Source organism: Oryza glaberrima, chromosome 1 (assembly GCF_000147395.1).
Source record: "Oryza glaberrima chromosome 1, OglaRS2, whole genome shotgun sequence".
Classification (NCBI taxonomy): Eukaryota; Viridiplantae; Streptophyta; class Magnoliopsida; order Poales; family Poaceae; genus Oryza; species Oryza glaberrima.
The window spans coordinates 9,452,584-9,465,099 of record NC_068326.1 but is presented as its reverse complement, the minus strand read 5'-3'; the positions used below and the strand labels follow the sequence as shown (position 1 = coordinate 9,465,099).

The window sequence follows — 12,516 nt, the reverse complement described above, 5'->3', positions numbered from 1 at the left end:
TGAGACAGTGTCCGTCGTCCTTGAGCCTTCCCATCACCGGTCAGCCAGTCACACTGCCAGGCAGTCACGCTGCCATGCACGCACCTGGAGTACCTGGGCTGGATCTCCGCCGAGCAAAAGTTGCTTTGGCAGCAGCAACCACCGCCGCTTTTGCCTTTCCCGATCGAGCCTGCACCTGCACGCGCCACAAACGAGGACCAACCAAACCAACCCCCGTGGCACCGCAGTTACCAGGCACACTGTGTTGGCTATAGTTTCACTCATGTCATGTCATGCTTCTGCGCTGCGGTCTGCATTGTCACGACGGATGCCGGAGCTGGACCTGGCGGGGGAGTATCACCAAGTACACACTAGCGCAGCCGCTGCCGCTGCCGCTGCCAGTGCCATGCCAACCGCGGGGCACGGGATGGAGGAGTATCCTGTAGTATTCATCATGATGCATGCGGCGATCCATCGATCGGTTTGGTCCCCGCCAATCACCCCAACCATCCATTTATGTCGTCGCGCCCCGCCCCGCCCGCGCGCTGAGACACGCGGCTGCGTAGGTGTGTACCGGTGGCGGGGGGTGCCCCGAGCGTGGAACGTGAGGCAGAGGGGCAGGGCCTCGTTTTGTCACTGGTCCTGAGTACCAGGCGAGGCGACGCCAAGCGAGGGAAAAAAACAAGGGAGGGTTAGACTAATGACGGTGGAGTGGTGGATACAGATACATGCACGGACGGACGGACTCACGCACGCACTCACGCATACATACCGTGGATTGACGCGAGGGCGGTGCAGGGAACCCGGGGCTTGGGGCTGCGGCTGCAACCGCTGCGTTGCGTTGCGTCTTTCTTATCTGCTTGTCCATTCCGTTCCCGTCCGCTAGGTCCCCCCACGCCACAGCCTCTTATCCCACACGCGGACCAACAGCGCCGCCCCGCCCGTCCCCCGCTTCACCTTCGGCTTCGACTTCGGCTTCGTTTCCTCTTCTCTTCGTCTCTCCCTCCCTCCAGCGAAAGAAAGAGAGAGCTCACCTCGCGTTGCCCGGCCGGCCGCGGAGGAGAGCACGGCTTCGCATTCGGCTGGAGCTCTCGTCTCTGCACTCGGAGTACAGCTGCAAACTCCTCCTTCCTTGATTTCTTCACCCTGTCTCCACGGACTGCACAGATGTGGGTGCAACGCGATCTTTCGCTGCCTCCGGTTTAGCTCTCCGGTTGATTCCGATCGAGGAAGCTGATGCATGTGTTTGTATATGGCTCGGTGTTTTGTGTGTGCAGGTCCGACGGCAACGACTTCGCCGAGCTGCTGTGGGAGAACGGCCAGGCGGTGGTGCACGGGAGGAAGAAGCACCCGCAGCCGGCCTTCCCGCCGTTCGGCTTCTTCGGTGGCACCGGCGGTGGCGGCGGCGGCAGCAGTAGTAGAGCCCAGGAGAGGCAGCCCGGCGGCATCGATGCGTTCGCCAAGGTGGGGGGCGGCTTCGGCGCCTTGGGCATGGCTCCGGCGGTGCACGACTTCGCTTCTGGCTTCGGCGCCACCACGCAGGACAACGGTGATGATGACACCGTTCCGTGGATCCATTACCCCATAATTGACGATGAAGACGCCGCCGCCCCTGCTGCTCTCGCAGCAGCGGACTATGGCTCCGACTTCTTCTCCGAGCTCCAGGCGGCGGCGGCTGCCGCGGCGGCCGCCGCGCCGCCGACCGATCTCGCCTCTCTGCCAGCCTCCAATCACAACGGCGCCACCAATAACAGAAATGCTCCGGTTGCCACCACCACCACCAGGGAACCCTCCAAGGAAAGCCACGGCGGCCTGTCGGTTCCCACCACCCGAGCCGAGCCGCAGCCGCAGCCACAGCTCGCCGCAGCCAAGCTGCCTCGGTCGAGCGGCAGCGGCGGCGGCGAGGGCGTGATGAACTTCTCGCTCTTCTCCCGCCCGGCCGTCCTGGCGAGGGCGACGCTGGAGAGCGCGCAGAGGACGCAGGGCACCGACAATAAGGCGTCCAATGTCACCGCGAGCAACCGCGTCGAGTCGACGGTCGTGCAGACGGCGAGCGGGCCAAGGAGCGCACCGGCGTTCGCCGATCAGAGGGCGGCGGCGTGGCCGCCGCAGCCGAAGGAGATGCCGTTCGCGTCCACGGCAGCCGCTCCCATGGCCCCGGCCGTTAACCTGCACCACGAGATGGGCCGTGACAGGGCAGGCCGAACCATGCCTGTCCACAAAACCGAGGCGAGGAAGGCACCTGAGGCCACGGGCGCGACATCGTCGGTGTGCTCCGGCAACGGAGCTGGGAGTGACGAGCTGTGGCGCCAGCAGAAGCGGAAGTGCCAGGCCCAGGCAGAGTGCTCAGCTAGCCAAGACGATGTAAGTAAATGGTATGAGATAGATATGCACTGCATAACCAGCTGACTATACCTTCGCTGATTCTCATGATAAAAAACTGGTTCTATTCAGGATCTTGACGATGAACCTGGAGTATTGAGAAAATCTGGAACCAGGAGCACGAAACGCAGCCGCACAGCTGAGGTTCACAATTTATCAGAAAGGGTGAGTAGCTCACATCTTCAGTGCATGGATCATCCTGCATCCATTTGCTTCAAAGTTCACATGTCAGTGCATTGATCATCCTGCATCCATTTGCTTCAATCCCATGACTCGACTCATGCTGCAATTTTATTGACTGTATTGCAACCCAACAATCTTTGCAGAGGAGAAGGGACAGGATCAATGAAAAGATGCGCGCTCTGCAAGAACTCATTCCCAACTGCAACAAGGTAAAGATAAGCCATTCCATTGTCTTGCTCCCTCTGAGATGCCTCTGAATGAACATTTGGTCAATTCAGGCATGCTATGTTTTGCAGATTGATAAAGCCTCGATGCTGGATGAAGCTATAGAGTACCTCAAAACCCTTCAGCTTCAAGTACAGGTACATTGAAACTGCCTTCGAACAAATGTACCATGATTGTCGGGTGAATATGTACATAGATGCATTGACAAGGTGCAGTTGTCATTGACACAGATGATGTCCATGGGAACTGGGCTGTGCATTCCTCCAATGCTATTACCAACAGCCATGCAGCACTTGCAAATTCCACCGATGGCTCATTTCCCTCATCTCGGCATGGGATTGGGGTACGGGATGGGCGTCTTCGACATGAGCAACACTGGAGCACTTCAGATGCCACCCATGCCTGGTGCTCACTTTCCCTGCCCAATGATCCCAGGTGCGTCACCACAAGGTCTTGGGATCCCTGGCACAAGCACCATGCCAATGTTTGGGGTTCCTGGGCAAACAATTCCTTCGTCAGCGTCTAGTGTACCACCATTTGCATCTTTGGCTGGTCTTCCTGTTAGGCCAAGCGGGGTCCCTCAAGTATCAGGCGCCATGGCTAACATGGTGCAAGACCAGCAACAAGGCATAGCGAATCAACAGCAGCAATGTCTGAACAAGGAAGCTATACAGGGAGCAAATCCAGGTGATTCACAAATGCAGATCATCATGCAGGTACTAATTAAAAATTAACAAATGATGTCAAGCGAATAGAAGACATTTGCTAGTACTTAAGTGCATTACTTACTCCAATTTATTTTAATATTTCAGGGTGACAACGAGAATTTTAGGATACCCTCTTCAGCCCAAACAAAAAGCAGTCAATTTTCAGATGGTACCGGAAAGGGGACCAACGCTAGAGAGAGAGATGGGGCTGAAACATAAAGAAAGGCCAGTAGGTGTAACTTGACTTTCATGCTAAATTTGAGATCTACCACTGAAATCTGCAGAATGTTCCTGTCCTAAAAAGATCAATGGCTGAGGAATTTCATGTACGACCAACTAACAACTTCCAGATATGAAAGTTAGCAATTCATACTGGGAGAACTTACTTGAGTATCAAGATCCACGAGGCAGATGTATCAGCCAAGATGCCCCAAAATTTTGTGTAAAATGTAGATGGTAGAAGATGCTACCAGGTTACAAGCTGTAATTCTTGACTTCCAGTGCAGTTTCCTATGAGTAGTTTTTGCCCTATCTGAAATCTTGGACCAATATATCTTATTTTCCATGGTTATCTTATGACTGTATACTGGGAGCCTGGGATCCCTTGGTCTCCACGCGGTTTAACTTGCACCGCTGTTACTGTACAGCGCTTTCTGGTGCAAATAATGATGAATTATTATGACACAATTGTTTATGCTTACAAGTTTGGTCAGATTATTTGCAGTGCTAGAAGGAACAGACTTAGAAGCACTTTCTTCTACAAATTATATGAACATGGAGATATATCATCACAACCCTGAAAATTATGCTAACAGTGAAATGTCAGTTCAATATAACCGGACATCAGGGAAGGATTTAGCAACCACACAGAACAAATGCATATTTATCAGACATATGACTATATGAGACGTCTAGAAAATAGAGAATTTACCTGAGAATTGCAGCCTACTAGTTAGCCATACAACAGACAAAGGATAAATCAGTACGCTGTTTCATTTTTTTTCTAAAAAAGTATGTTGTTCGGTTACAAGGACACATGCTACTGCAGAAACATGCAAAAAGCTCAATCATGAGCATATTTTACATATGCTTGATTACATGTTTGCATCAGTCTGTTGACTTCATCCGTCAGCTTAGTTTGTTAGCCCTTAAGGAAACAAGCATTAAACAATCAGTGGCCGTGTTATCGTTATAATACAATTAAGCAGCATAGTACTAAAATAAGCTCAGATGTCAACAAGTAACCAGGTAGTACAATGCAGGAAATCAAAGATGAAAGATACAACTAAAATGCTGGCACCAATCCAGAGTCTTAAAGTATACCGTTTTTGCCTAAAAGGAACAAAGTACTCACCTCGTTGTACTCCACAAGTTTGACAGGTTACTGGTTCATTTGCCCTGACATCTTGAATTGTACGGTTTTCATTACCCAAGCACATCGTTCTACAGTAACATGTGTAAGAGGATAAGCTAGATGTGGTATCTAGCATTATTGTAACACTTAATGGAGGAACAAGATTGCTTTCCTCTCCTATTTTATTCCTGATATGACGTAGCTTTGAAGACTGGTGTGGACAGGCATCTGATAGATTCATGCATCCTTGCATGTGGAGAAAGCACAAGCAAAGTTCCCCTCCAATAATTCAAGTTCTTATAATGAAATTTCAGACATATGTGTTGTCGTCAGTTTTCAGTCCTATCTTCAGATCGCCCATTGAAGGATCTTTTGCTCCTCTCAAAATAAGGAAATGCTTCGCCTTGCAAGATTATTCACTGTTGCCAGCTTATCGTATGCTTCTCTTTTCTTCTCCACCTCTCCTTTCCTATGACCTATATTTTACTTTCCATTGAATGCGTACAGTTAGCTTAGTTCGATCTCAAGATGTCATCTTTAAGTCTGTCAGCAACTATGTATGCCCTGATCATCTACAGTATGGGGAAATTGTGGACAGTGATGTATGAGAACGGCAACATTGATGTTAATATATATTCAAGGACTGGAGTGGGTCCAGCCCAAGAAATGGGGCCTGGGAAACATTTCATGTGGTGTTAGTTGGCCTTGGACATGCACATGATAAGAGAACTCTATTGTCTTTATTCTAGATATTATTGGAACCAAACCCAGAGGTATACTGTGATGGGCACAACAATCACAATCACCTTACACAGTTAATCAGATTGATTTCCTGCTTGTCAAGATTCTTTCCAATGTTCAAACAGAACCACAAAGTTCAGGATAAGTTTCACATCAACACTTCTAGACCAAGTCTGGATAATTTTAGAAGCCCCCTCACAATGTTTTCACAAACATGGAAATGGGCACTCATAAATTACTTGCACACACTATCTATATATATTGTAATAGTCCAAAGTTGCTGTTACCAGGATTAGCTGAATCCAGAGTCAGAAACACAACAACATGTCATTGTATCTTGCCAGATACACATTTTGATTTTGGACTCCTACAGTTTGAAATTTGACGAGGAATATTGTTACGACTTGAACTAACACGATTGTTACAAAATAAATGTTATAGCACCTTTTATATATGTTTATTGTGTTTAGCATCCAAAACTATTTACAACAAACTGTGTTCTCTTCGGTTGGCATTGCCAAAAACTTAATTCATCAGAAACTGGCATTGATGGCAATTTTCTATTTCCAAACTATTTTGGATCCAACTACTGCTTTATCCTAACTTTCTGATGTGATATTTATTAGGAGTACTTATTAGGTTATCAGAAGTACAGTGTGTTTCCTAGCCAGCTCTCTGACTAGATAGAAAACTATGCTCCAATGCCGTTGCTTACAGGAAACTTCTAGTGTTTTTTCATGATACACTCGTTCAAAGGACACAACTAAACACTAGTCAGTTGAAGGGTATATGTTCATATCCTGAACCTGTGACGAATTATTGGCACTGGCAAGAGACGGGTGCAGGTCGACACATGGGTAATAGGTGACCCCATCTTAGGTCAACTAAATGAACCAAATATCGTTTTGAGGAGTTCAAAACTAAAACTTAGTTTGTTTTAGTTGAACTAAAATGGGTCACCTATTACACCCGGGTCCAACCACACTCATCCCATACAAAGAAACAAGTTACAAAAACATTAAAGTAGATTCAATCCAACAGGTCCCACCAAAAAAAGACTTAATTCAACAGACTCACCAGCCAGACAGATTCTTCAGTGCCTCTACATTTACAATTGCTGGCCTTTCTTGTAAAGGAGCAAGCCATTTCTCGTATGTCAGTATCGCGCAGAGAAAAACAGTTTACTGACCAATCAATTCCATAGTTAAGAATTAAGGTCCTTCCATACTTCGAAGCCACCCTTCATATTGCAACAATGATCAGATGAGCTGACACATAATATGGCTATGTCATTATAATAAGCACACTTCATGAAATAATAAGGTCTGAACCTGCCAAATCAGAAAACAATATCATGTAAGATACTGATCTATCTGCCTTATTATCAAAATGCACAGATATCATTTCCATGACCTCATACCGTAGTAACAAGGATCGAGCTTTTAAGATAGATGCAGTATGAAATGTGAACCAGATATTTCTTTTGGTTTCATTACACAGAACACAAGTAAACATAGAGGGCAACCATACACTTCAAATGGTAAAAGGCAGGCAGATTTCAAATAGCAGACACTCATGCAAAATACTATCCCAAAAATGTTGAGGTTCAAAGAATAAAAAAAATCAAATTCATGGCAACCCTGTAAGGAATATTTCTGCAATAGAGAATTTCTGTTTTGGTAGGAACATTGTCATAAGAAATACAACACATACTGATGGGGCAAAAGATGTGACTAGATCACGATATGTACAAGTAGCACTTAATAAGTGAAAATCTAGATGGCCTCGAGTTTAATGTTTGAAAGGTTATTGCTCAATGAATCAATATCTTCATCATTAGGTAATTCTTCATTGGCATGTGAAACTGGATCTTCTTGAACGTGAGGAAACTCATCCTGCAATTCTGCTTCCAGCTTCATGAATTCTTCCTCGATATTTTCTTCAGAATCCATTGACTGGAGTATTACTGATCCTGAAAAATATTTGAAATCAGAATTTTGAAAAGAACAAACAAACATCCACAAATCCTTTTACAAACAGAGGGAAACAAATTGATGCTGTAGATGAGAAGACATATATAGCAAAAGGTTTAGTTCTGTAGCACCAGAAGGAATGCACATCAGGAAAATACCACCAAAAGAACAACGGAAACTTGCCCTTTTAGTACCCTGTACCCCCTTTGCAAACATACCACTCTAAACTGCAGTCTTTCTACAATAGCACTCCTAGACTCCTCCATTATGCTCCATCTATCACTTTATTATCATGGTTGATCCAATTGCTGCAGCACCAGTTGAATTGGTAGAAGGGCATGTATACCGCATCCAATTAACAGATTACTAGCAGTGACCACCACAGCAACCAGCACATCTCCACCACCTGCACCTTCTTCAACCTCTGGTTCTGCCTCATCCAGCAGCTTGGGTAAGGCCAGTTTGTGAGGAGGTTAGCACTGGACCAGCTGCGGACTGCGGCCATGTTGGCATATTTAGCATAGCCGTGTGTATGCACACAAACATGCATGTTCTTAGATGTCCTCTTCTTTCTTCACTCCATGTATAGCTGTGGAGTGGATCTGGTGAGGAACATGCAGAAGATGGCAGAGACCACGCAAGTGGACTCCAGCAATCATTCTGTCGACAGCAACAAGAGTGCAAAACAAGGGATTGAGCTGGATTTGAGATCTTGAGCAAGGACTTGTGGGTTAGTTGGATTTGGGAACTTGAGCTGAATCAAGTTTGGCTAGGTTGATTTTGGATATGTCAAAAAATAGGCGATCTTTCCCAAATTTCTCTTGGTGGCTGGGAATAACAGAAGTTTTCCATCTTTTCCCCATTGCATCACAGAGCCCTAAATCTAATACATAGGTCAAAGAATACCAAAAACTGCATATTGTTTTTCCCTAAAGAAAATCATCACCACATGAAAAAAAGACAACCTTATCTTGCATGTCTAATATAAACTTGCTCGACTGGAAACTGGAATTTCCTTGTAAAAGAACAACAAAAATGAAATCTCACCTAAGGCAGCATCAATTTCTCTTTGTGTTGCAACAAGGTCATCAACCTCCTTTAGGTGCTCGTTAACCTCCTCTACGCTCACATGATGCTCATTCATCGCCTGAATACTGACTTTGATTGCCTCATTAACCTAGTAGAGAATGTCAATGTATAATGAATAAATTGTGTATGCAGCATCCCCATTTTTTCTAGGGTCTATATTTAGTAAACATTTTTTCCACAAAAGTTATATACCTTCTTAGTTGTTTCAGCACTAGCAATTAGGCTTATAACTTCTTCAACCCTCTCCAGCAGTGGTGTGCATCTTTTCCTGCTTTCTGAGAACAACTTAGACTGCCGCACATATCGATAAGCTGACTGTTTATCCCCAGATTTGAAGGATACCAATGCCCTCCTTCTTGAACTATCATTACATCGAATTATTAGAGAAACATAATTTTATTTAGTACTTATGAACAGGTCCCCTCATCTTGGGGATAAAGAAGGGAAAACACACTAATTATAGCATAATTTCCAACAATGTGAACAGACAATTCATTTAGCATGAAACAAAGTTAGATAATACCTAGAATGGAATGTGTAGTGCCAGTCTTTTACATAACAAACGAAACTAGCAAAAGGAAGTAAACAGTACCACAAACGATGCAGCAGGTGATAGTCTTAAAGATGACTGCACTCCTGAGTACCAAGTTTAGAACTGTCCTATGCAATAGTATCTGTTGAAATGTACACTATTTGTTTCTATGCAATCTAAAACAGAACGCCAATGTCTGAACATGGCATATCCTTTTATAACGCACTAGTCATGCATCCAAATTGCAGAAACAAAGTTGGAAAGTAGACTAACATTTGCCATTGGCGATCAAGTACATCAAGCTGCTGCTGCAACTTTTCTTCCGTCAAAATTAAGTGCAATGTGTTGTGGTCAAGCTTTGAGACAGCAGGAACTTGTGCAGCCATGAGCGAAAACTTCACACCCTGAAGGTACAAATGGGATGAAGTAAAGTACCACAATGCACTTCCTGCAATGAAATTGCTGATAATGGACAACAAAGAGCACAAACCTCAACAGAATCTTGCCTCCTATCAACAATATACCGTGCTTTCCCACATTGTGTCAAGTAACATAATGCAACATGAGAATCCTCCTGCCCATGGAAGAAGGCATTGAATTTACTAATAGTAACAATGCACGTTGACGTCCAATGAGAATTCCTCAGCTGATCAACAATTTCAGCAGCCCGTTCCTGCAATTGACTAACAGATATCCAAATAAACAACGATAGCACTGGCACAATAATCACATGAAAAAAAATAAAATAGAAACTCTTATATACCTCAATCAACGATTTAAACACGAGGATGTCGTCCTGCGCAATCGGCTGCTTTGAGACGACAGCCATCTGGCTCATCCTCCTGACTAGCTGATACAAGCTCCCTGTAGTCGGATCGATTAGCTCCGATTTGAGCAGAATCTCCCCATCGGCACGCATCTCTTCCTGAAATGACGACAAATTTTGGCCCCCGTTTGGCAACAAATTAACAGCAAATAGGGTGAGATCGTCGTGGATACTGACCAGAACCTGCGGCAAGCACAGCGGCGTGAGGCCACCAGGGCGCGCGAACCAAACACCCAGCACCTGCAGTTGTCAGCGCCACCGCGGTGTCAGAGGAGGGAGCAAGCGAACCGGATGCAGGGTGGGAGCGGGAGGAGGAGGAGGAGGAGGAGGCGTCGAGCGCTTACGAGGCGCGCGGGGGCGGAGCAGAGGCGGAGGCGGCGCGCGACGCGGAGGAGGAGGCCCTTCCAGAAGAGGAGCTTGGGCTGGGGCCAGTCGCGGCGCTGCCCCGTGAAGGCCTTGAACCTGGCGCGGAGCTCGTCGCCGTCGGGATCGTCCCACCACCCGCCGACCCCCACCTCCTCCCTCACCGCCGCCTCCCACTCTCCCCTTTCGTCGCCGCCGCCGCCCATGTCACCACCCCACGCGGCCGCTGCGTCGGGGAAAAGAAGGAACCGGAAAAGAACGAGAGAGGAGGGAATTCCGTTCGGGCCCGCATATTTTATAACCTCGGCCCACTTACGGCCCGTTTATCGGCCTGCTCGTATAGCTCATTAGGGCCCGGCCCATCTCTCATTTTCTGATAACTTATGTCGAGTTGGGAGTAGGATTAGATGTGACACGGTTTGGCTGGGATTCACTTTGGGTCCCTCTATTTGTCGCGTAATCCGATTTTCATCCCTTAACTATAAAACCGGATACGACCCATCCCCCAACTTTCGAAAACCAGGCAAACGAGGTCCCTCGTCAGTTTTAGTTGACGTGGCGCTTACGTGGCTTGTTTGACTAGTTATACGTCCCACGTGGCATTGATGTGACGCTGACGTGGCAATTATATCTCGGAAAAATAATAAAAATCATAGGCCCACATCTCAACCACAGAAAAAATAATTTAAAAATGATGGGTCCCACATGTCAGCTAAAAAAATATGGTGGGGCCCACGTGAGCCCCATATGTCATTCTCAAATGACCAAATCCAATCCTCTTCTTCCTCCTCTCTCCGGCTCTCCCCATCTCTCTGCTCCCTCCTCTTGCTGGGTGGTGTAAAGCACGGCGGGCGGTGGCGGGCGATGACGCGCGAGGCATGTGGGGCGGCGGCGGTCATCTCTCTCTTGCGCCGCTCGCCTAGCCGTCCGCCACCCTCCTCCCTGATGGCCGCCGGCGGGAGAAGAGGGAGCGGCATGTGGCGGCGTTGGCGGCGAGAGAGGAGGGAGCGGCGGCGAGAGGAGGGCGTCCGGGTGGTCGGCGGCGGCGACATGGATGGCGGCGTCGATGGCGTCGGATTCTGGGGGGCTCCCCAGCACCGAGCACTGCGCCAGAGAAGAAGGCGGCGGCGCCCCGGGCGGACCCGACAAGGAAGTCCTCCTCCTCGTCATTCCCTTCCCCATCTTGGCTCTCTGCGGCAGCGACACGGATGGCGGCGTCGATGGTGTCGGATTCTGGGGGGGCTCCCTAGCAGCGAGCACTGCGCCAGAGAAGAAGGCGGCGGCGCGACGGCCACCGCCACCGCCGCGGCGGTGGCACCCCGGGCGGACCCGACAAGGAAGTCCTCCTCCTTGTCATTCCCTTCCCCCTATCGGCTCTTCACGGTGGTGACATGGATGGCAGCGCCGATGGCGTTGGATTCCAGGGGGCCTCCCCAGCAGCGAGCACTGCGCCAGAAAAGAAGACGGCGGCGCGACGACCGCTGCCTCCGCCGTAGCGGCGGCACCCCGGGCGGACCCGACAAGGAAGTCCTCCTCCTTGTCATTCCCTTCCCCCTCTTGGCTCTCCGCCGCGGCGACACGGATGGCGGCGTCGATGGCGTCGGATTCCGGGGGGCTCCCCAGCAGCGAGCACTGCACCAGAGAAGAAGGCGGTGGCGCCCCGGGCGGACCCGACAAGGAGGTCCTCCTCCTCGTCATTCCCTTTCCCCTCTCGGCTCTCCCTCTCCTCGCCTTCACGCGGACCGGCGGCACTCCGGTCGGGGGGCGGCGTGGACCACGCCCGCCGCCGCCGCAGGAGCTCGCCTGCTCTACCGCCCACCCTTGCCGTCCGCTACCCGTGAAGAAGAGAGAGAGAGAGGGGAAAGGGAAGAAGAGAGGAGTGAGGCTAACATGTGGGGCCCACGTGGGCCCCACCATTTTAAAATTATTTTTTTGTGTGCAGTTGACATGTGGGGCCACACTTTTTATTATTTTTCCAAGATATAATTGCCACGTAAGCGCCAAAATGCCACGTGGAACGTAGACCTCGTCAAACAAGCCACGTAAGCACCATATCAGCCAAAACCGCCGAGGGACCATGTTTACCCGGTTTTCGTAAGTTGGGGGAGAGGTCATACCTGATTTTGTGGTCAAGGGATGAAAATCGGACTAGGCGACAAATA

General features: G+C 48.7%; 2 protein-coding genes across 6 annotated transcripts; one reads left to right on the top strand and one right to left on the bottom strand.

Annotated features, from left to right (window-relative positions):
- Positions 1-759: 759 nt before the first annotated feature.
- Positions 760-4,488, top strand: LOC127777410 (transcription factor PHYTOCHROME INTERACTING FACTOR-LIKE 15). Of its 5 annotated transcripts, XR_008018331.1 has the most exons (8): positions 760-1,148; positions 1,257-2,343; positions 2,434-2,526; positions 2,688-2,753; positions 2,823-2,906; positions 2,985-3,204; positions 3,335-3,485; positions 3,582-4,488. XR_008018331.1 is itself a non-coding variant. In XM_052304000.1 (7 exons), coding segments are annotated over exons 1-7 (1,947 nt in total). In that variant the 5' UTR covers positions 769-1,146; the 3' UTR covers positions 3,696-4,471. The 5 variants fall into 5 exon arrangements, 4 of the variants coding, with proteins under 4 accessions (XP_052159960.1, XP_052159967.1, XP_052159976.1 ...); XM_052304000.1 differs by having other exon boundaries at positions 769-1,148; positions 2,985-3,485; positions 3,582-4,471; XM_052304007.1 differs by having other exon boundaries at positions 771-1,148; positions 3,000-3,485; positions 3,582-4,466.
- A 2,726-nt stretch (positions 4,489-7,214) lies between these two features.
- Positions 7,215-10,560, bottom strand: LOC127777441 (uncharacterized). Its single transcript, XM_052304037.1, has 8 exons — positions 10,336-10,560; positions 10,169-10,231; positions 9,929-10,090; positions 9,656-9,838; positions 9,439-9,569; positions 8,826-8,994; positions 8,592-8,721; positions 7,215-7,543 (listed from the first exon to the last, which is right to left on the bottom strand). The coding sequence occupies exons 1-8, from the start codon at positions 10,558-10,560 to the stop codon at positions 7,347-7,349; spliced, it is 1,260 nt and encodes a 419-aa protein (XP_052159997.1). The 3' UTR covers positions 7,215-7,346.
- Positions 10,561-12,516: the final 1,956 nt, after the last annotated feature.

Coding starts and splice junctions, on each gene's coding strand:
- LOC127777410 (XM_052304000.1), top strand. Junction 2,344..2,433: donor GCTCAGCTAGCCAAGACGAT/GTAAGTAAATGG, acceptor GGTTCTATTCAG/GATCTTGACGATGAACCTGG. Junction 2,527..2,687: donor TTCACAATTTATCAGAAAGG/GTGAGTAGCTCA, acceptor CAATCTTTGCAG/AGGAGAAGGGACAGGATCAA.
- LOC127777441 (XM_052304037.1), bottom strand. CDS start 10,560: ATGGGCGGCGGCGGCGACGAAAGGGGAGAGTGGGAGGCGGCGGTGAGG. Junction 10,232..10,335: donor GCTCCGCCCCCGCGCGCCTC/GTAAGCGCTCGA, acceptor TGACAACTGCAG/GTGCTGGGTGTTTGGTTCGC. Junction 7,544..8,591: donor AGAAATTGATGCTGCCTTAG/GTGAGATTTCAT, acceptor AATATTTTTCAG/GATCAGTAATACTCCAGTCA.